Genomic DNA, 23,103 nt, shown 5'->3' with positions numbered 1-23,103 from the left:
GCCCCGCCGCAGCGTGAGAAGCCGAGCCCGGCGGAATTCCTCGCCTACGCTTCCACGACTGAGCAGCGCTTGGGGGGGGGAGTAGCGGCGGCAGCGGCGGAGGAGGGGGCTGGGGGGGTGTCTTGGGACGGAGAAGGAAAGAAATGCGGCTCCGCCGCCCACAGCTTGGCCCAGACGCGACGCTTCCGCCACAGCCCCCTTCTCCTCCTCCTCCTCCTCCTCCCCTCACTCCAGCCCTGGGGGCCACGGACTAGCGGCGCCCTCCGCCCCCCAGCCCCCCAACCCGTTTCTTCCAGCGCCGTCAGTATGAGACTGGCCGAACTCCCCCGCCAGTGCCGAGCTCCGGTATGTGACGCCTGCATTGCTACCGATAGCCCAAGAGAGATTCATCCCGGTTGGCCTCGCTAATAATACTCTTTCCTTAAGCTGCAGTCCGCGGCCCCTTTTATTAGCCTAGCCCTCTCCCCCCCCCCCCGGGAAGGGAGCGTTATGTGCCTCACGCCCTTCTGTTCCGAGATCTCGCCTTTCATTCATTCGGGTTTTTCCTTTTCCACCCCTTAAGTTAGTCGGATGGTGGTGTTTGATTCCTCCTTAACTTAGGAAAGAGGGTAGTGGTGGTGGTGGAAGAGGCTGGCTGCCAGCTGTTAGCTGCTGAGTGAGCATCTGAAGGCCCTTTTTGCTCTCCTGGGGTCTGCAAAGGTCGACAGGGCAGGGTAGCCTGATTGGCTTTTGTAGTTACTTTTTCCTGCTGTGTATTGTAAGAAAATGCCTGATCCTCTTTATGTTTCTACTTTTGTTTCTTTTCTGTTTTACTCCGGTTTAGGTTTTTTTTGGGGGGGGGGCTTTTATATTAACGTATAAATGTGTTTAGAGAGAGGCATTGTATTTCTGATTGGTTTTATGACAGCTCACACGAAAAGGGGAATCTTTCTGGAATGTAGCTTACTGGATTCTAGAATCCATCCCTACTTCTGGACCCTTTTTGCCCTTTTCGAATTTTCATAGGGATGTGCTAAAAGCAATTAAGTAAGAATGTCTGTTAGAAACACTAGTGTTTGGCACAAGGTCCATAAAAAAGATAATGGGACCCAAGCGTGACTGAGTTCTACTGACATTAATGCAAGTTGTAAATAAAGCAAGGCGTGGATCCTCAAAGCAAATGGAATGGGCCACAGGACTGTTTATAGTTGAATTGATACGGTTTTAAAATGTTTTGCCTATAGACATAAAAGGTGTTTTTTTTTTGTTTTTTGTAAAACTATTAAGTTTGTTGTTAATCATGTCTTACAAGTCTATAAAATAAAATAATGTTAACTAAACTGACAAGAATAAAAAATGCAGAGCAATAATAGCAGGCCATGAGACTGCAGTGATGGTCCCTAGGGGCTTTTGGGCCAGGCATGGTGATGTCTGGAATTGGAGCTATAAACTTAGAAATAGAATGATAGTCCTTAGGATTTGAAAGGTAGCACTGGAACAAGAGTGATAGGTCTCAATTGAAAAAAATCTGTGGAACACCAATTGCTAGTGAGCCAAAATATTTCACAATAGCATTGGCCTGTGTCATTATGGAAAAAGTACTTCCAGATAAAATAAAAATCCTGGCTATCGTATCTATTGTTGCCTGTAGTGACCTATGCACATCCCTTCAGCATCTTCCAGGGCTGAATATTTTCATCACCTGATAGTGACAGTTGTAGTTTCATGACATCACAGACAAAGGTACTTAAATTTTCTCAGTAATGGTAATACTTTTTACAACAGAAGTACAGTAGGTTACAAACAGATCGGATGCTACTGATAATTAGTATGTTTGGAGAACTGGATTATGATCCGCAAAAACTCAAAACTGAAATAAAATTGTGGTTTTGCTTTTGTTATTGGAAGTTGGTGGTGCCTGATGACTGGAAAAATCCTTGAGTTTATGTGATGGCAGCAATACACTCCTCATTCTTTCTGTGAGAAGTTGCCTTTGTGTGAACATTTTGCAGATACACTCTATCTGCTGATTTCTTTATTTTAACTCAGGAAATATATTGCACTAGTGGTTCTTCCTGTATCTTCTGCTGCCACAGAGGACAGGATTGTGGGATAGGCCACAAAGTTGGTTTGCTTTTCCTACAGTTATGATTCCTTTGCAAACACTTCTATCTAGACGACGTTCATTGAGTTATGTTAAAATACGGGAATAAGGATGGATCGATTTGAAGTAGGAGATTTGGGACTGGTGTGCCCCAAATACTTGACATACCACTTTGCCCTGTTCACATCCTTGCTTGCTTTGGTTGGTTAGTTGGTTGACAGCCCTGAAGTACCTGTTAGATCCAGAATTTGATGCTATATTTGGTCTTCAGGAAAAAAATAGTGAAATTATGATTCTGCTTGCAGATGTCTGTCTGCCTATGTTGTGCCGCCATATTTATGAATAAATCTGAAAGTGCAAACGCCCCATAAACCTTTTGTGATCTCCTTTTGAAAAAAACATGTTGAGCAGTTTGCTGCAAGTAATGGTCATTGTTCAAGTAGTTATGGATTGTAATAGGTAAGCCTTAAAAGCTATGCTTTCCTATACATTACTGCTAGATAAAATATGGAATTAAAATGACACTTTTTAAACATATAGAGTGGAGGTGGATAGCTTTTAGCCCTTTAGATATGATTGGACTACAGCTCCCAGCATTTACTACTGGCCATGGTGGCTAGGAGTAATAGGAATTGCTGTCCAGCAATATCTGGAGAACCAAACGTTGCCCATCCCTGTTGTGGTGCATTTAAAATTATTGTTGTCTGTGCTGCAGCATTAGACTTTGAACAGCAGTTACTAACCACAGTTAGGCCCTACATTTAGGCCACACCCAAACTCAGCCATGTTTCTTACTGGGTAACTTTGGGACTGATATGATTAGGGATGGTGGGAGTTGCCAGTCAGCTTATCTGGAGTTTTTCAGGTTAAGGAAAGCTGGCATATGTAGTGGTGCAACTGTACATTGCACACAATATGCAAGTTAGATTTTTTTTAAAACAGTGAGGTCCATATGAACAATAAGACAGCAATTGTGTTTGCAGTGTGACTCCATCAGAAGTAAAAAATCAAAAAGCTTTTAACATTGGGTGTGTACTAAACTCAAGAGTAAGGCTGTGGTTCTCAAAGTAAGCATGACTGAGTGATTTGAGCAGTCTGATGACTGTTATTTCCAAATGAATTTATCAACAACCTTTTTACATTATGTGATCAATACCTCTGCACCTTGTATGGACCCCCCCCCCCCCTTTATGCAGGTCTGCTTGGTCCAAATGAATCTGCTTTGACCTCCCTCTCCTGTACAGGAAATGACTTCCTTGCGTAGTGCTATAGCTATTTATACAGCCTCAGTCACAGAGTCAGTGAATCAGTCTGCTAACTCAAAATTATATGTCTCCTCTTTGGCAGGGAAGCTTGGATCTCTAGTTGTCATTAATTAAATTTTAATTAACACTATTAATACATGCCAAGTATGTTAAATTGCATTGTCTAACACCACAACATGAAGAGAAGGTGTTTTTCCCAACATAAAGGGGAAGCTCTCAGTATTTTGGAGGGAAAGGAACTTCCCTTCAAGATCAGTGAGTTCTAAGGCTCTGCAGCTGATTCTGTGTCTGTGAAGGAAGAGCCGGTTACCACCTCTTCTTATAGATTGCTTATCCAGTCTTCTTTTTAAATAGATACAGTATACTTTTTGACTAATAGGACATTTCTCTTAACTTAATAGCAGGTTTAAAAACTGAAATAATAATCAGTAGTCAGTAAAGTGTGTAGCTTTATTGTGCCATTTTAGAAGCAACATTTCTAAAACAGAACATTAAAAGGGTTTTTAATCAAGATGAACACTAACAGTATCTGTATCCCAAATACTTACCATAGGCCATTTTCAGTAACCATTCTGCTGTTCTTCCCTGGCCCAGTCCAGGCCTGAAGAGTGGCATGCAGATCAGGGCCTGACTCATCATATGCCATTTTGGAGAGATGCCAGCCTATCCCTGTCTGTGCCAGTATTTGTGGGTTTCCTGTATATGGGAAAATGCAGACAGCTGTGACTTGGGGTGGAAAAAGTACAGTGCTGGGCAGAATCATTTGCCCATTTCTAGCCTAGGGGGCACAAGACATAGAGAAGCCAAAGATAATTATTGTGGACATTGACAGTGGCACTTCCACATTAGCAGGAACAGAGGGGTGGCGAGAAAGACAGACCTTCATATTCTAGAGCAGTGGTTCCCAACTTTGGGTCCTCAGGTGTTCCTGGACTAAAACTGACAGAAGCCTTCACTACTACCATGTTTTCCAGAAAATAAGACAGTGTCTTATATTAATTTTTGCTCCAAACAAACAAACAAAAACAAAAAACGCATTAGAGCTTATTTTCAGGAGATGTTTTATTTTTTTCATGTACAGAAATCTACATTTATTCATATACAGTCATGTCATCTTCTGGTTGCTGCTCAATGGTTATTTTTTGGGGTAGGGCTTATATTACGAGCATTCTGAAAAATCACACTATGGCTTATTTTCAGGTTAGGTCTTATTTTTGGGGAAACAGGGTATTTGTGCTGGCCATGATTTCTGGGAGTTGTACCCGAAGAGCATCTGGCACCCAAGATTGGGAAACACTATTCTAGAGTGAATTTCTGATCTAATCACAAGAATGTATTTGTTCATCAGCACGTGTGCACACTCAATCCTAGTAAGGTAGCTAAGATTTTTTAAACGAAAAAGAAAGGCGAAACTCAGACAAGATGCTACACATCCCTTTGCACTGTAGCTTGCAAAAAGAAAAAAAATCTGGAAAGTCTGGTTACTTCACTCAGAGACCTTCCCTAGTACCTCAATGGTTGGAGTGTTCAAGAGACATCTAGAGCTTTATTAGATGGTTCAGCTGTGGATCTCTGTTTTCTTGACGCTATGTATTAGTTTCAGTTTTCTTTTTGTCATATGTTTTGTATTTATTTTTATTTTTTAATTCCCAGAATTCTTCATTCAATATGAGGGATCTGTGTACTGATCTGACCTGTGAATGCTCTGACTCATGATTCTCACACGACTGCACAAATGCCCAACTTGGGTTGTATTCATAGTTTTGTCGAAAGACTATGCACACTTCTGCTTTCTAGCTATATGTATTTAAAAACCCTGTGGGGGGAAGAGACTGTCAGGTTTTATTCAAGGGAATTAAATAAGGACTACATTGAGAAAGAAAGAGTGGGGCCTGCCTTCAGAGCCATTTTTTTTAAGGCCTGTTTAATTTGGAGACAGATAGTTGCTTCATCTGTCATATCCTATGCTCAAGACTCTGTATTTTGGTAAGTGTAGAAGTGTTTTCAGTGATAAGGACATGCATTGTCTGCTCGTACACTCTGCTGTGAATGGGACTCCATAGTCCATTTACAGCGGTCCCCCACATGACGATGATAATCCATTCCATAGAAATTGCTGTTTAGCGAAATCATCATGCAAAAACCACTTCCCCATCGGAATGCATTGAAACCCGTTTAATGCGTTCCAGTGGGGAAAATACATTGTTGTCCTGTGAAGATCGCCCATAGGGAAGCCATTTTGTGAGCGCCAGTTAGTGTTAAAATGGCTGTCCTGCAAAGCATGGGTCCTGAAAACATAGGGAAGCCATTTTGTGAAGCCGCCGATCAGCTGTAAAAATCGTTGTCTTGCGAAAAAACGGTCCGCGAAGCATGGACCAAATCATCGTCCAGTGAAAATTGCCCATTGGAATCACTATTTTGCGAATCGCTATAGCGACTGCAAAGCCTCATCATCATGCAGATTCGTTGTTTTACGAGGTCGTCGTCTAGCAAGGTACCACTGTAAATCCTTTAACCACAGACTAAGATTCAACACATTATACAGATGTGGAGGCAGTTGCTGATATGTTTCATGATGTATGTGTCTGAACACAGGTTTATTTTATTCGTACTTTAAAATGTCTGACAGCATGTGTAGTATTTGACTATGTGTTGATTAGCTGAAACCAAAATTTAAACTGATTGTATCCAGCTGGGTCATAGCAAATCAAAATTTCCCTTGCCTCCAAATGCTAGAGCAGATCTCCAAAGGCATGGTGATCCTCTGCAGCAGAGTTGGGGTGTGCAAGGGGCAGCACAGGGAGGAGGAGGAACGGACACTCCCGTTGCATGAGTGAATGCCTACTTATTTAATGTAGGATTCATTTTCTGATTCCACTGGGGATGTCCTATGCGGTATAATGGATGGAGTGATGGACTAAGGAGTCCTGGGTTTGAATCCCAGCTCAGCCATAGTACGTCACCAGAGGTGCAGTACTGGGAAAGCCCTTCCTAAACGACTCACTGACCTATTAGGGTCACTATAAGTCAGATCCAACTTGACAGCACGTAACAACATTTTCTCATTAAAATAAAAAGTGAAAGAGGAACCACTATGCAGGAGAGGATAGGTGTTAGAGCCAAGGGAAAGACATGAATATTCAACTCTGCAGTGGGGTGGAGGTTTGAAAATATGAGGTCAAAGAGTGTGCGTATCTGAAGTGATTGGGGGCAGTCACTGAAATCAGCTCAAATGTGTTTCTTGTGTGCTACTGAAACACTGGATAGAGAGATCAAATGTATCTATCAAAGTATGGTTTAACAGTTTGCGTAGAATTTTATTTTCACAGTTGACTTGCATTCTCCTCATTTGTCACAGATTTGGACTTCAGCTGGTTTCCAAACTTGGGAGGAGAACACATAAATAAAACAATGTGGCTAATAATATAGGTTTTAGTTGGGCCTGATTTCCATTTTTTTTCTGTTGTCCTCATGACACAAGGAAATGCAAATCACCTGGACACCCACCCATCCACATCCATAGTTTTTCCTGTCTGCTGCTGGGGATTCTTCTTTTTAAAACTTGAACCATTTGCATCAGTTCACTCTTGTGACTGCTTGAAACGTTGCAGAAAAGTGATGATGAGTCATGTGCACATGCACACACCACACAAGGTTGTGCTGTGCTACTTCAAGCACCTTCCTCCATACCTCTTGTCGGAGGATGAGCCACACATACACACACACAAAGTGGAAAAGTCACCACACCAGCATACCTTCTTTCCAGCAAATTCTCCATGGTTAAGAAGCAGCAGATTCTTTGTCTTCAAACTGCTGGATAGCTCAGTGGTTTAGGCATTGATTGGAAGTTTGATTCCCCACTGTGGCTCCTTGACAGGGGCTGGACTTGATGATCTCTAGGATCCCTTCCATGGTTCTAAGATTATTTTTTTTACAGGTTCTGTATGTGTAAGATCCTTTTTTTAACAGCTTAAGAATGGAGATCCTCTCCATCAGCAAGAGTATTCTTTTTTTGACAAAAGGTAACAAGATGAAGAAACTGAAGAAGGAATGCCTTGTTACAATTTTTTAGGGCACTTCCTTTTAATTGCACCTCATACAGGGCTTCAAAGCAAAACAAAAAAAACCAAATCAATCAGCAAACAAGGCTGTCTCCTGTCTTCCTGTATGACCACTTAAATTAAACAGACCCATAATCCCCAATATGACTTCACAGCATGTGAATACAAGAAAATTTGCATTTCCCTCATTGTGTAGTCATACCTTTAGTTTTTGGATTGTACGTCCCATCATCCCAAACAGCATGACCAATGATCTGTTATATGGGAATTAGCTGAATAATATCAGCGGTCCTAACTTTTGGAACCATAGTGGACTTATACTGTTTTTTCTGTCAGAAGATAGAAAGCTGTGTATTCCACAACAAAATTTATAACCTAGACCAGTGATGGCGAACCTATGGCATGTGTGCCACATCTGGCACGCAAAGCCCTTTCTTCTGGCATGTGAGTGAGCGCCCCCCCACCTACCCTTGTGGAAACAAACCTTTTGAAATGGCTGCAGCTGGGATTCCCCCTTTCTCTTCCTGTTCTGGGCCATTTAACTTCCTGTCCATCCCCATGATTCCCCCTTTAACTTCCTGTCCATCCCCATAATTCCCCTTGAAACTGCCACTTCCTGTTCTGGTCTTCCGGGCAGCATGGCAGCCACTGGTTTCTTCCCAACCCCCTCATTTTGGGCACTCGAGCCGAAAAAGGTTTGCCTCCACTGACCTATGTGAACTAAACCTACAGAAAAATTTCAGCCGTGGTCCTCTTTAGAGGAGGCTCTTTAAAGAGCCTCGTGGCCCAGTGGTTAAACTGCTGCACTGCAGCTAAAACTGCTCGCAACCTGGGGTTCAATCCCAGATAGCCGGCTCAAGGTTGACTCAGCCTTCTATCATTTTGAGATTGCTAAAATAAGGGGGGGCATTGTGTAGCCTGAATAATTAATTTGTAAACCGGCCAGAGGGTGCTTGAAGCGCTATGGGGTGGTATATAAGCAGCACACTTTGCTTTACTTACCTACAGTCCCTAAACTGTTAGTGTGTGATTTATGTACTGGTTACTTATACTTCAGAAGAGTGTGCTATGATTTGGATCTCCAAAACCGGTTGTGAGAGGGGAGAATTTATGAAAAATTGGTGGGATTTTTGCCTCACCATTCCCTTGGTGAAACACCTCTTTTGAGAATGAGGGGTCCCTGCAAAATGAGGTATGCTGCTGGAGCTTGTAAGGCTGTTGAAAACAATTATTTGTCATGCATGGAGTTAAGTTTAGAAGGCTTCCAGTCTTGGCAAGGTCTTTTTAATCTGTATTTTAAACATTGATCTACTAAAGTGAAAAGTTGCTCTATGCACTCTTTTAATTAAAATAAACATTCCTCCACTCAACGTGTGTAAACTTGCAGTTAACCACTTTGAACCCTGCTTCTGATAATTAGCTGTTTTTCATATTTCTCAAGTACACCCATAAAAAGAGTGCTGGTGGAGAATAATGATCAATATGTAGGATGTAAGATCATCATAAATTTGTGGTTTTGCAGTGCATTACTCTTGGCTATACAGTGGGGTCTTGACTTGAGAACTTAATCCGTATTGGAAGGCGGTTCTCAAGTCAAAAAGTCTGTAGGTCAAGTCTCCATTGACCTACAGTGCATTGAAAACTGATTAATCCCGTAACAGGCCGTTTTTGTTCCATTTTGGTTTTTTTCTGGTCTGTAAGTCAAATCTCAGTCTGCAAGTCAAACCTAAATTTTGCTGCCAGAGAAGTCTGTAACTCAAAAAGTCTGTAAGTCAAGCCGTCTGTAAGTCAAGGGTCCACTGTAGTGTGTTTGTTTTTACTAACATGATTCAAGTAAAAGAACCTTTGCTTTTGCCCCTTGCATTGAATAGAGGCATTAGTTGTTCTTAAATTACTTGTAAAGAATGCACCTTCAAAGATCATGACACTGAGATGATTGAAGACATTGTTTTTCCGTGTTGGCAAGTGTATGGTTTGAATTTGCATGTACCCTAAAATTAAAAAATTAAGTCTTTAATCAGCAGCAGTCTGGTGCTGACATGACATCATTCCCATTGTTGAGACAAAACCTTCCCAACAGGATTTTGTCCTATAGGAATGCATTATCTCAGAATATAGAATTAAAGTTTGTGATCCTGATTCCATGATGACATCTTCAAGCAATAAAACATCTTAAATTGCAACTGTCATCATAAAAGATTTTTTAAAAACGCAAAAGAATTTTGACAATAAAAAATAGAAGAAGCCAATTTAAATTTTAAAGAGTAATACAATAATATTAATATAAAAATCTGATTTTTTAAAAAAATACCTTTGATTTTTACTTACTTTTTAAGATATCCTTGGTCAGTGCAGGTGCTTAGGGTGAAATACTATAAGGTCAAAGCTTGAAGCATTATGAACATGTTCTTGTGATTTGTGATTTCCGTGCATCACACATATGTGACTGCACTTATGCAGGGCTTCATCTGGAATATTGCACAGCTAAGAGTTTTAGTGGAAGTCTCATCTTGTAAAGTATATGCTCAAAGAACATCACACTATCCCATACACTTCTAGTCAGTACAGTGGTAAGGTAAAGGTTCCCCTTTTACAATTTGTTCAGTTGTGTCCAACTCTAAAGGGTGGTACTTATCCCCCTTTCCAAGCCATAGCGCCAGCGTTTGTCCATAGACTGTTTCTGTGTCATGTGGCTAGCACGACTAGACACAGAACACCATTACCTTCCCACTGTGGTGGTACCTATTTATATTATCTATACTCACATTTTTACATGCTTTCAAGCTGCTAGGTTGGCAGGAGCTGAGACAAGCAACTGGAGCTCACTTTGTCGCGTGGATTCAAACTGCTGATCTTTCGACCTTGCAGCCTAGAGGCTTTGCAGTTTAACCTGCAGCACCACCACATCCCCAGTAGTACTGGGCTCTGAATCTTAAATTCTGAGAGTTGTCCAGTTTTCTTTTCTTGTGCGTTCCTTTCCTTTCCTCTTCAAAGTATTTTTTTCTCCTTTTTTCAGTCAGTTGTCTCTGTATCGTACTGTTTTTGCTTTGACTTGAGGTGGTATCCTTTGTTTTCTCACCTGTAGGAATGGGCTTGCATGAGCCATTCTCATTCCCATAGATTTCAGATGCCATCCTACTGACTGGGATTGTGCAATCTGATATTGTTGAGACCAAGAACCACCCACCTAGGGGAAATATGTCGTAGTAGTCTGTTGAAGATTTGAGACTGGCTTCCTCAGTGTATTCTTTATTGTTCATCATCACCTCAAGAGGGAAGTGATCCAACCCATGTGATTGCTATACTGTTACTTCCATCAGATTCCAAAGATGCAGTCACTGCCTCTATGCAGTTAGCTGTCTAAGTGAGTTTGGACCTGCCCAGGTACCTAATAGCCTGTTCTGTCCTTCTTCACCCTGGTTAACCACTTCTCTATACGTGGGATAACTGCACTATGTTCTTGAAATCAGTAGCAATGACTTCATTATTGCTGCCTTTGTCTGCCTTTTGGTAACCAACATAGATTCAAGTTTGATTTCAAGTTGGAGATACAGTATCTGCTTATACTGGACAGCCATAGGATCAAGCACAACTACACATAATGACATAAACCCATAGAAGGAACTGGATGTTAGTGGGATAAGCTGCTGTCATTGCAGTTTGGTTAGTTATGTTGTGATTATCCGTGTTTATTATATTAGGTGTGGCACATTGTGAAGGAGTCCATATGTGTAAATGCACAGATAAATATTCAGAACCACAGTAAGCAGCATGCCCTTATGCTGCTCTCAGTATTTGAAAGAAATGTGTTGTGTTGCAAATATATGTTTAAAGACAGTACATGGGAAAAATGCACACAAATAGGGCAGAATGTTCTTCCATTGCAGGGTGGATACAAATAGATGTTTTTTTCAACAATTTTTTTAAAAAATATATAAAATACCAAGTGGTATCCAATCAGTCCATCTCACATATAGTTTTTATCAGCAGTGTGGGCACTGTTCACATGTTCTGAGGAAGAGTTTGGAAATTATCTGTAACCTGGGAGAAAATTCCAATCAATAAGAAATTGTCTGCTACATCAGTTCACACAGTTGTGCATCAGTTATCAAATACTGACTTCTTTCTGGTTCACAAATAGCTTAGGGTTACATATGAATGCTTTATGATTTGAGCTTACTGTCTTGTTTCACTTGTGGCCTGTTAAACAAGCTAGGAACAGACAGGCAAATACACTAATCCATCTTTATCCTTAATGTTTCTATCCTCCTACTTTTCTTAATACTTGGATACTATCACTCCATAGTAGTCCAGGAGTCTGTCCCAGTTATCTTCCTAGGCTCCTATTCTCTTAGGGTTTTCTACTTGCACAGAAAACAGTTGTGCAACCAGTTGGACTTCTTAGTGAACTTCCCCAAAAAGGTGTCTACTACTGCCTTATGCATATGCAGGACACCATTATGTTCAGGGATTAGATTTCCACTTTACTTAATGGCAAACCAGAACTAAAGGGGAAGTTCCTTCAGCTGAATGTTATGTTCCAGTATTACAATGATTACCAAAGACTGTCTCTATTGCTGAAGCTTTGCACCTAGATGTAAGAGTATTTTTTGAACATTTTCTTTTCCGTATAGCATTATTAGTATGAGGCATGTATGCTGTCCACAGAGAACTGTCCAAAAATGGAATGAATCAGAGTTATCTGTGAAATTCTGGGGCAATTATAAGGTGGAACGAGGAACAGAACAATGCAGCACCAAAACAGATCCTACTTACCCTATTCAGCATTTGTAGGGTTAAAAATATGATCAGTTTGTACAGGGAAGAGTGAAAATCAAAAGTAAAAGGGTAGCCTGAGCTGCTGAAGAAACAAAGTGAGTGTTAGACTGCCAAAGAACACAGTGAGTGATAGGCTGAACACTCCAATAAAGCCCCAGATCTACCCTGAGCGCACTGTCACTGAGGTGCTTAGGGAGGGCTCAGAATGAGGTCAACACATGGAAATATACGGTGGTTTAGACATCTGGATGTGGAGCCAATGGTTGGGGATTCAGTTATCCACTGAGCCTCCTTGACGGGGGCTGGGCTTGATGATCCATAGGGTCCCTTCTGGTTCTGCAGTTCTAAGATTGTAATTGCTCTGCCAACCATTTTGCAGAGCCACCGGATGAAGGGAAAGACTTGCATTACCATTTAGATAACCTTGTTGAAACCTGAAGTATTATTTGTCCTTGTTCACTCACTTAGTTTTGGGTACAGAGAGCGCTGGAAGGCTTGCAGCCCTGGTTGATACTAAAATGTGGCAGTGTCTTCCAAAGAAACTTCTTAAGCGCAAGTGGAATTTTGATCAATAAAGTGTTCTTCAGAAGAACATTCATTTCTGCTGAAGATACTGTACAGGCCCCATCTTGATTAAATTTCAGTAGTACTGGCTGCTTGAGGTTCACAGTAAATACTTGGCAAAGTGGTATTGTAGTTTTTAATGTCGTACAAATTGGGTAGAGGTGAGTGTGTCTATAGACAGTATTACTGGAGCAGATTTGAGAGGTTGGGGACCTGTATGAAGAAGTGGAAATCTATTTCACCTAAGATGGCTTCCAACCACAGTTTGATGCAGCTGAAGGTAGTTAGTTCCTGAGGATTTCATTGGGATGTTACAGTTTCTTGTTAGATTAATTTTGTGCATATCTGACACAATAATCCCCATCAGCTCCCATTTTGCAAAGTTATCTTTCACAGCCCTTGCAAATTTAGTGGTGGTCTTATAATACGTGGAATGCTCTCTCTGTCTCCACTAACATTAATGCAATATTATTATTGCATAAGGAATCATTTTAAATACATACTACTTTTAAAAAAACTCTTTGTAGTAGTTATAGCAAGTTGTCTCCCTTCCTAATAAGAGCATCAAACAAGCTGAAATCCTGTTGCTTAGCATAATAGATCACAAGAAGAGGCTCACAATGAATCGAAGTTTCAGAGTTGGCTCACAAAATCCCCACTGATTCAATGGGCCTCCTCTAGTTGAAATTTACTATGCTTAGCAATAGGATTTCAGGCATAGTTTAATAATTTGAGGTATTTCTTTAGGAATAGGATTACAGTATTGCTTAATTGTATAATTCACTGGATGTCTCTGGGATGGTCATGGTTTCTCACTGTTGCTCAACTCACCAGAGTTGTTAAGACAAATAATCTTTACCTTCCAGCATCTGTTGGGCAGATGTTAGTCACCTGGAATTGAAATGTTGTAGAAAATACTTAACTTTGAATTTGTTTCCAAGGAGTGCAACATTCATGTTTGCAACAATTTTAGTATAAAAAGGAGTGTGAACCAGTTTTAGTTCATGCCCTGACGTGAAACTTTTTTTTTATCCTGACATAATATCTGTTGAATTCTGTGAGCAAACAGTGGAGTTTTATGCATCCTGGTAAGGTGTATAATTAGAAAGAAATGTGTACTTCACAGCATTTTTATATGATTAGGTACCATGAGCAAATTTTATTTTGTGACCTATTCAGGGCAGTGGTTGGCATGATGCTTCATTATGTGGGAACTGAATTTCCTTTTTCAGAACATTTGTACAGTGGTGCCTCGACTTACAAATTTAATCCGTATTGGAATGGTGTTCGTAAATTGAAATGTTCGTAAGTCGGAAGCACTATTTCCCATAGGAATGCATTGAAAACCGATTAATCTCTTCCAGCTAAAGAAATAAAATCACCAAAAAATTAAAAAGAACACAGCAAGCTTGGTCGGAAGGCACTCCGTTGCTGAGGTTTAGGAAGAAGAAAAAACCTCCAGAAACAAACACTAAAGCCACCTCAATTGCTGAGGTTTAAGAAGAAAAAAAACTTCAAAAATAAACAGCAAAGCCACCAAACAACACAGCACAGAAACATACCCGCCCCAGCCAAAACCCACCCAGAACAGTTTTTTTGCTCAAAAAAAGAGAAAAAAAGCATTAGGGCTTATTTTTAGGGGATGTTTTATGTTTTTCATGTACAACAATTTACATTTATTAAAATACAGTCATGTCATCATCTTCTGGTTGCTGCACAATGGTGGAGGGAAGGGTTTCATTTAACTGGGGCTTATTTGGGGGGGCAGGGCTTATATTACGAGCATCCTACTAGGGCTTATTTTCACGTTAGGTCTTAATGTTCGGGGAAACGGTATATACATGCTTTCAACGTTGAAGGCCACCTCAATATTTTTTCCCTTTTTCATCTTTCTAAGTAACTCCTTCTCTTATTTGTCTTTTCCCAATTCTTGTTTCTATCTCTCTAAAAATTCTTCTGTGCCTTGTGCCACCTGAGAACATTTTATACATTTGATCTATCTCCAATAAATCTTCCAGGCTCTTTTTAATTATATCTGCTGATTCTTTCCCCTTATCTTCCCTTAGCACATCTAAAATTCTCCTCGGCTCCAGGGTTAGAATTAAATCTCTTAGGTTTTCTCCTCTAATTTCCTCCAGCCCCTCTTTTGATTGGCATACATCATCCACCACCCTCTAATTTCCTTGTTCACTATTCCCTGTCTCTTGTTGACTATAGTTCTTCATCAACTGCTCCTTGAATAATTTTACCCCTTCTTTGTGGGATCTCACTATTTTAAAAATTGCTCGAAGGGTAGATTTTGTTTCATCCCAAAATTGTCCTTGTTGTAGCATTATGTCCCATATGTCAAATAATTGTCTTCCAAGTGAAAATTGTCCAGATGCTTAAAGTAGTCTAGTTCCATCAATACTTGCTTCCATAGGTCCATTTTAATAGATTAATCATCTTTGGGGTTAAGTTTTAATCCAGTCTCAGATGTAGAGAGTTTTGTCGAAGGACTCAAGGCCCGGTCAAGTTCAGAACCCAGGATACAGTTTAGGAGTTCCACTTTGGCTGGATTAGGCTTTCTAGGGTTAATGTATCTGTAGTTCAGTCCCATCCTCAAAAAGAAAGGGAATTCCAAACAGCCATAAAGGTCATTGATTCTGGGCTTTTTGCCAGCACCTTAGATAGCTGTTACAAGTAACATAAACAAGTTTAGTTTCCCAGAGTTGTTGCCAATAATGTTTTCAAGAGAAAGATTCTTAAATTTATAATGACAAAGTAATACCAAACATACTTCCTTTAAGTATAATTAAATGTCTAATTAATGTCCATTTTTTCCTTGTGTCTCCCTGTGTTGTCTCCTCTCTCCAGATTCACTGCTGCTCAATCAGTGATGGGAGATAGGAGACACTATTTCTGCTGTAGGGATTGTCTCATCCAGGGATAGTAAAGCAATGCAGTTAAAAAAATATTTCTCACCCAGTGGTAACATGATGTTAATTAGGCTGATTTATCGCTTCTCCATTGCTGGCTGCCAATGACTTGCAAGCAGCTAGTTAAGCTGCTTGTTTCCATCCGCTGGTTGATTGGGGAGTTTCCCAGAGCAAACATGGGTAACCGCTGTTCCCCCTGTGATCAACAGGCTTCTCCTCCATTTCACCACCTCTTTGGGGTGGTTTTAACCCCCTAGGGCATAGGTCGGGAAACAGGGGTAAATTACCCCAAATTGGGTAAAAGTGAAAATCCTGGGGGTAATGAGCAGACTGCTACCCCCCTCCCTCCCACCCTCTGCAGCCAAAGCTCAAATTGTAAGCTTACTTCCTTCGTTACAGCAGGGCACTTCTAAATGCTCAGTTCTTTCAGTAGATCGGGAGATAAGCCTCCCTAATTGGTTACAGCCGGGGATTAGCCCCGGGCAATCAATCAGTCCGGGGCTTCTGAATGACTGCTTCCTCTGGAAATGACTGCAAACAAGCAGGAGGATAGAGAGGATCAAGGAGCAAGCAAGGGAAGGGAGGGAAGAAAGGTGTGAGAGACCGAGGACTTCGTCAAGCTTATTTAACTGTACAAAATGGAGGCAGAAAATGGAGGGAGGGAGGAAATGGAGGGAAGGTGGGTGGATGGATGGATATGTGTGTGTGTGTGTGTGTGTGTGAGAGAGAGAGAGAGAGAGAGACTTGACTCAAAACTGTGAAAATGAACAGGCAAGCAGACTTTGAATTAAGGTGGGGGGGGGGAAGGGTGGCTTTTTAAGGTGCTGTTTAGGTTTATCATTGCTTTCCTTCCAAGAAGCAGGCTTTGAATCTCGTGGCTGCTGTCGCCCTCTGCAGTTCTCATGGAGCCCAAGAAAGTAAAATCTGTCACTGCCTCCATATCTTCCCCTTCTATTTGCCAGGAGGTGATGGGACCAGTGGCCATGATCTTAGTTTTTTTGATGTTGAGCTTCAGATCATTTTTTGCACTCTCCTCTTTCACCCTCAGAAAGTCCTCCTCACTTTCTGTCATGCTTTTGCGTAGTCAATGAAGCAGAAGTAGATGTTTTTCTGGAACTCTCCATAATCCAGCGCATGTTAGCAATTTGGTCTCTAGTTCCTCTGCCCCTTCGAAATCCAGCTTGTACTTATGGGAGTTCTTGGTCCACATACTGCTGAAGCCTACCTTGGAGGATTTTGAGCATAACCTTGCTAGTGTGTGAAATGAGTGCAGTTGTATGGTAGTTGGAGCATTATTTGGCACTTCCCTTCTTTGAGATTGGGATGTAGACTGATCTTTTCCAATCCTCTGGCCACTGCTGAGTTTTCCATTGATGATGATAAAAAAAGCACACTGGTCGTTTGATATTCGGCTGTGGCACTAGGATGGGTGACATGACCTTTAGCCTGGTTTATTCCTTTTTGCACACCACACATAGAATGATTAAAGTGGTAGGGAAAGCCCCCCCCCCATTCTACGTTGGCTGTCTCTAGCAAGCATGTCATTGCTAGCACCACTCTAGCAGCCACTGATGATGATTAAATCCTCTGCGAGCTAGCAAAAATTTAATTCAACTTACTAGGAACGTTGGACACCTTACTACTCCCTATACCACACCATGGCTGGAGTGCAATGTGTTCCAGCAAAAATAGTGCACATCTTTATCAAATTTGGTGCATCCTGCTAGTTCGGTACACAGCCTGTGTAGATTCAATAATATTTTTAATTAAAATCATGTAAGATTTCCTTCCTTTCGAATCAAGGGGTTAATGTCGGTGTATATAAATTTTTTTGGGGGGGTAAAAGGTAAAGTTCCCTGACCCCTGCCCTAGGGGGTCCCGGACAGTTCGGAATTCATCCTAGGGGACGGAGCTCCGTCCTCCTACTGCTGTGTCGTTGCAGCGTCAAGCTGGAAGTCGTATTATCAGTCTTATGCATCATAGCTGCAGACATAGGATTTCAGCCAGAAATTCTAAATGTAGAAAGCTGTTTCATTTTTAGGTAACCCTTTTCAGGGGAAGTTATTTTTCACTGTGTTATTTAAGTGCTTTGCTGTTGGCAACACTATATTTCTTATTTAGCAAAATGGAGGAAATACTAAGTTGTGTTATGTGCTGGCTGTAGTCCTAATGCCACTATGGAGATTTGTATGGCAGTGAATTTATTTTTCTTTCAGTCTTCTCTACATTACTTGAATGCTGAGATGCTTACCTGTGGTTTTTCTGGAGTTGGCCATTTGATCCAACTTCACTAGCTTTTTCCTGTTCCCATGGCACTAAATGCCTCAAAATAGTTCATTGCATGCAAACATCTGAAAAGCAGCTGTTTCATACCTCCTCAGATCAGATCCATCTTTAAAGCCTCCCTGTGCTATCCTGTGAACCATGAAAGAAAACTTGACAATGGGAGGGGGAGGGGAAGTGACAGTTGACATTGACAGTTTATGTCTTTTAATCCAACTGTTACCTTGTGTTTTTCTGAGCCTCCAACATAACGTCTTTGATCTTGAGGGAGGGAGGAAACATTAGTTTTGAACAACGCACAGCATATTGGGACTCCTAAACATTAATAATACTAGGATAAATTTTAAGAATTAAGATAAGAGACCACTTGAGGCTGATTCAGCTCCTTGAGGCTTTGAATTGTTTGCTGCAAACAGAATCTGCTAATTTTCTGAGGAACTAGTAATCCATTCAGAGGCTGTACTTTTGGAAGTCCATTGACTGCACAATTGTAAGTACTTTTTGGGGTCTGTTGCTGATGGAACTTGAAATGCATTGCCTTCAGACTACCTATGAAATATCAACAATTCTATGTGTTTAGTCAATATTTCCCGAGATGCGATTGGAAGCTTTTCTTTCTCATACTTGTGGACCGTTACATCTGTCGTAGAATAAGCTGAGTGAAATACAGCCAGAGTTAAACATATGTACACTCTGCATTTCAGTGGAAGACATCTAAGCATATATTTTAAGTTCTGCATATATTTAAGTATCTAGAATCCTACTGGGTATTTACCTTGCATACTAGCAGGTAGGCAACTTTTGCTGCTTGTTAACAAGTTGCCATTGTGCTCCTAGTCACGTGCCAGGTCAAGTTGGCCTCTGTGATTTATACTGTTGTACTTAACTGTAAATAACTGACAGGATTCTGGTAAATGGTTCCAGATTATTCCTTCTGGAAGAGCACCTTTTATTAATGGGAAGGACCGAAATTTGACACTTGGTGGTGGAAAAAGTGGAGGCGGGGCCTGCTGTCCTCTGTGCCACCTTCCACAGTGTTTCACGGGTCTCCCCCCCCCCTTAATACCTCTTGAAGCCTATGCATGGAATAGGACGAATTGGTAGGAACAGTTTAGCTCCTATTTAGCAAGAGCATCCTGTGAGGTTCTGCTTATGGGAGCTCTGGGTTCAAATGTGTAGGATAGATTTGTCATATAAGTTTTTTATATAAAGTGCAGGTCATAAGCTCCGCGTGGGTCCCCAAGCCCTTTTGCAGCCCCCTAAGGAATGTGCCTCTTCAAAGAAAAATAATAAAAAAAGAGGAACTGTGGCTTCTCTGTTTATACAACTTTACAGTCTGTTTCATGACCTTTTTACTTTTGGGATAGTATTAAAGTAGTTTTAGTTCTTGCCACAATAATCTTAATTAAACAAGGAACTCTTCAATCTCCATATTTACTTTTTGGAGTGGGACTCTGGAAACTACAGTCAATACAGTCAACACCGGAGTCTCATTCTAGCATGTAAACATGAAGATTAAAAACGTCCTTGTTTAATTAAGATTGTTATGACATAGACTATATACTTTATACAAATACAAATAAGGTATGTTCTCTTTAATAATTAGATAACTTTTAACTGTCAGAGACAAGGGGAAAAAGCTGGGAAAAAGGGTTGTACACTACAGCAGAGCTCCATAAGCAAATGAGAAGTGATTCTGTTATTCTACTTTAAATCCTTAAGTTAACTTTTGAAAACTTAATAAAACCTTATGAATAATGCATTACTGTAGACATTAATAAAATTACAGTAAATTAATCATTGTGACATTTGGAAATTATTTTTAGCTCTTTAAAAATACTAAAAAAATATTTCACCATTCTCCCATTTTGGCCACCACCCCTAGGGAGTGCAGCCTTCAGGATGATGGCAGATTGGAAAATATAGTTCATGGAACTTTCGGGGTTGCCCATCTCTAAAGTGTATATATAGTGGCACTGATTATTTGTTTCTATTTATATCTTACCCTTTTTGATATGATGTCAAGTCACTTTTGACTTATGACAGCCATATGAATTTGTGACCTCCAGAAGGTCTTACAGTATCATTAACAACTATATTCAGGTCCTGCAAACTAAAGGCTGTGGCAGCTTTTATTGAGTCATTTCATTTCATGTTTATTATTAATACTCACCCTTCTTCCAACCTCATATTTTAAATTAATTGAGTTTTTTCCTGACAACTTTCTACACTGTTTGGTTTTTCTATCTGTACATAGCAGTCAGGGATGCCATAGTGTGGATGGTCTTGGTCTCCTATTCTTTTTTTATATATATATTTTATTTTATTTTATTTTCAAAGCTATTGGGTGATAGGGAAGGAATACAGAAAGCAAAGGGCAGTGGAAGGGGTGGAAAGAGGGTTTGAGTATAAGAAAACATCAAATATATAATCATTCAATCTTTTCATATCAAGTATGTAAACATCTAATCTATTCATGTTTCAGTAAAAGCTCATCTTTCTTCTTCTTCCTTTAACTATTTTGTCTATGTATTTACCCCTTTAGCTCCTATTCTTAAGAATCTTTTTAAGTTATTTCATAGCTGGCCTTTCAAGTTGTATTCTGCTCCTGATTTCTTGGCTATAAACTTAAAGTTATGTAATTATTGATTACACAAGTCATGATTGTGTAATTTTTTAAATGTTCAACTGTAGTCCTACTTTTGCACTTTCTTCTTTACTTTTTGATAGTAGTCATTTAAAGCCACAATGTTTTCTGCCAGTAATTTGGTGTTATGTGCATATCTTAAATTATTCCCTCTACTTATTATCACTTTTCCTTCATCTGGATTTAATTGAGTGATCTAAAAGTTGAAGAAATAAATAAATTCTCTATATTTTGTCTTCATCAGATGAGATTTCTACCTGATTGTTGAACATCTCTAATCTTGGTTTAAATTTCCTTTTGGTTTCTTGTATCTTATGGAGAAATCTTTGCCCCTATGTGTTTGCATGAATTTTTCTTGAAAACCATTTTTGTCATTCAGTTAAATACTTCTGTGCTGTCTTTGCTATGTAATTATGCCTTAGTTCTTTGTTGTACAGTACTTAACATGGACTCCCCCCCCCCCCCGTTTTGAATTTGTTTGGTTACGAGAAGTTTAATAATCTGGATAATGTGTCATGATGAAAATGCATTGATAGGTATTAAAGTAAGAGGTTTAACTTTTGGTGAATAACTTTTCATATTTTTTGGAGTGGACACCGTCAATAAGCCTGGAGTTGATTTTGAGAATTGCCTTTCTAAATTTAATCTGCACTATAGTCATATTTGTTTTTGAAATTTTAATGCAGATTTATGGCACATGGTGATTTTTCAGTGTTCAATCAGTATATATATGGGCTTTTCTAGCTAGGAATAATTATTTCATTCAACTTGATACCTTCATTAGTAAATAATTTGAGATATAATCCTACTTTTTTTCTTTAATTTTTACCTTGATATGTATATGAACAGAACTGATGGTTGAATTGCTGCCTTTATGCTGTAATAATCTGCAATAAATTGGGGATGTCAAGAGTTGCCACTCCGCCACCACCTGGAGAAATGTCCAGTGGGCCTATAGCTGAAAGCTGGTGTTATACACAGGTAAGCTACATACCTTGCACAATTGTTTGGGTTCTGTTTAATGTTGCTATCATAATTAACAGTTTCAGTTTAGTCTTGTCTAATGACAGTCTTCGAAATGCACTTTGATGCTGTAAGAGTAGTAATTCCAAAGCTGGAACGCTACCCAAAGAAAGGAGGAAATAGAAGCCAAAACTAAAAAAAAGGGGTGAATGGGAGATCTGAGGTCGTGGATCCTCATTTTTAAATACTGGTTTCCATACAGTTTAAGAGCTCCTTAATTCTACAAGGTCATGTTTTCTTTAAGCAGTTAAGTGGTGTTGTTGCACTTGCTTCTGTAGTAACTGCTTTTGAAAAGAAAGAAAGAAAGAAAGAAAATTGAACCTGAAAACTTGTCTGATTGTCTGAATCTCTTATTCAGGTTAAAGTTGTAAAATTTTCTTACATGTGGACCATAAATAACTTCAGTTTCTGCCGAGAAGAAATGGGTGAAGTTTTAAAGAGTTCTACTTTTTCATCAGGGCCAAATGACAAAATGAAATGGTAAGATGGTATTGTTAATTTTGATTTTTTTTTTCATTTTAAGCATATGTTCTTCAAATCCTATGAATATGCCATGGATTGAGTAACATGGCACGGTGTCTCTTTTCCAGTGCTGGAATAATTTCTACTGTTGAAGCTTGGGGAAAAGACTAGCAGAGTTGTTGGCAGAGCTCTGCACGACAAGCTTAAATACAGTTTTATGATATAATGGGGCAATATTGTGTAATGTATGGCAGTGGTCCCCAACCTTCTCAGAACCACAGACTGATTGGGGGGGCTCTGGGGGGCGGGGGCATCCCCCACACTCACGGGGGGGTGTGCGGCATGTTCACAGGGGGTGTGGCATGTTCATGCGCAGGTGAGCATGGTGCGGATGGGCATGGCACACTCATGGGTGAGTGGGGTGTGAGTGCGGACCAGGGTTTGGGAAACCCTGATGTAGAGGATTGCTGGACATGGGCCAGAGGAACCTAGGTAGTGCTACATATCAGAACACCTGCATGAACTCACACATGTTTGGAGACACACCTCCAAGAGCATGTCTTCACACAGATTAGACTGAGTATATCACACTCACACCAATCTATTCATAAAGAGAATTTTATTGAACCACCAGAATTAAAATATACTCTGTTAGAATATATTGGAAAATAGCAAAGATGAAACAATAGAGTATATAATTAATATGGAAAAATATAGACTCAAAAGAAGGAAACTTGCATGGCTTGGAGGCTCTGAGATTCAGGCTGCACTGCAAAATGGAAAGTGCCTGAGCAGACTATTTGCAGAAAGATGTTACATGGGTGAGAAGAGAGGAAGAATCTTTTCTTAAGCCACACAGATGTACACACAGAGAAAGAAATGGCTGGGGTAGATAGAGGAGCCACCAGTGTATGAAGAAAATACTCTCGAAAGATAGATTGAAGGTTACAAAGATTATCCTTCCTTAGTCTTGTTAGACTGTCTTGGATCTGGAGAGTGTTGGGACTCCAGTTGTGGA

The 23,103-nt window shown here is 40.2% G+C and overlaps 1 protein-coding gene across 1 annotated transcript in view; it reads left to right on the top strand.

Annotated features, from left to right (window-relative positions):
* Nucleotides 1-205: 205 nt before the first annotated feature.
* Nucleotides 206-23,103, top strand: part of SPOPL (speckle type BTB/POZ protein like) — a 41,156-nt gene continuing 18,258 nt past the window's right edge. The window contains exons 1-3 of the mRNA XM_072983914.2: nt 206-345; nt 21,450-21,581; nt 21,982-22,103. Coding sequence (XP_072840015.1) covers nt 21,504-21,581; nt 21,982-22,103 — 200 coding nt within the window. The 5' untranslated portion in view covers nt 206-345; nt 21,450-21,503. The remainder of the gene's footprint in view (nt 346-21,449; nt 21,582-21,981; nt 22,104-23,103) is intronic.

Source organism: Pogona vitticeps, chromosome 1, assembly GCF_051106095.1.
Source record: "Pogona vitticeps strain Pit_001003342236 chromosome 1, PviZW2.1, whole genome shotgun sequence".
Classification (NCBI taxonomy): domain Eukaryota; kingdom Metazoa; phylum Chordata; class Lepidosauria; order Squamata; family Agamidae; genus Pogona; species Pogona vitticeps.
This window is presented reverse-complemented; position numbering and strand designations above follow the sequence as displayed.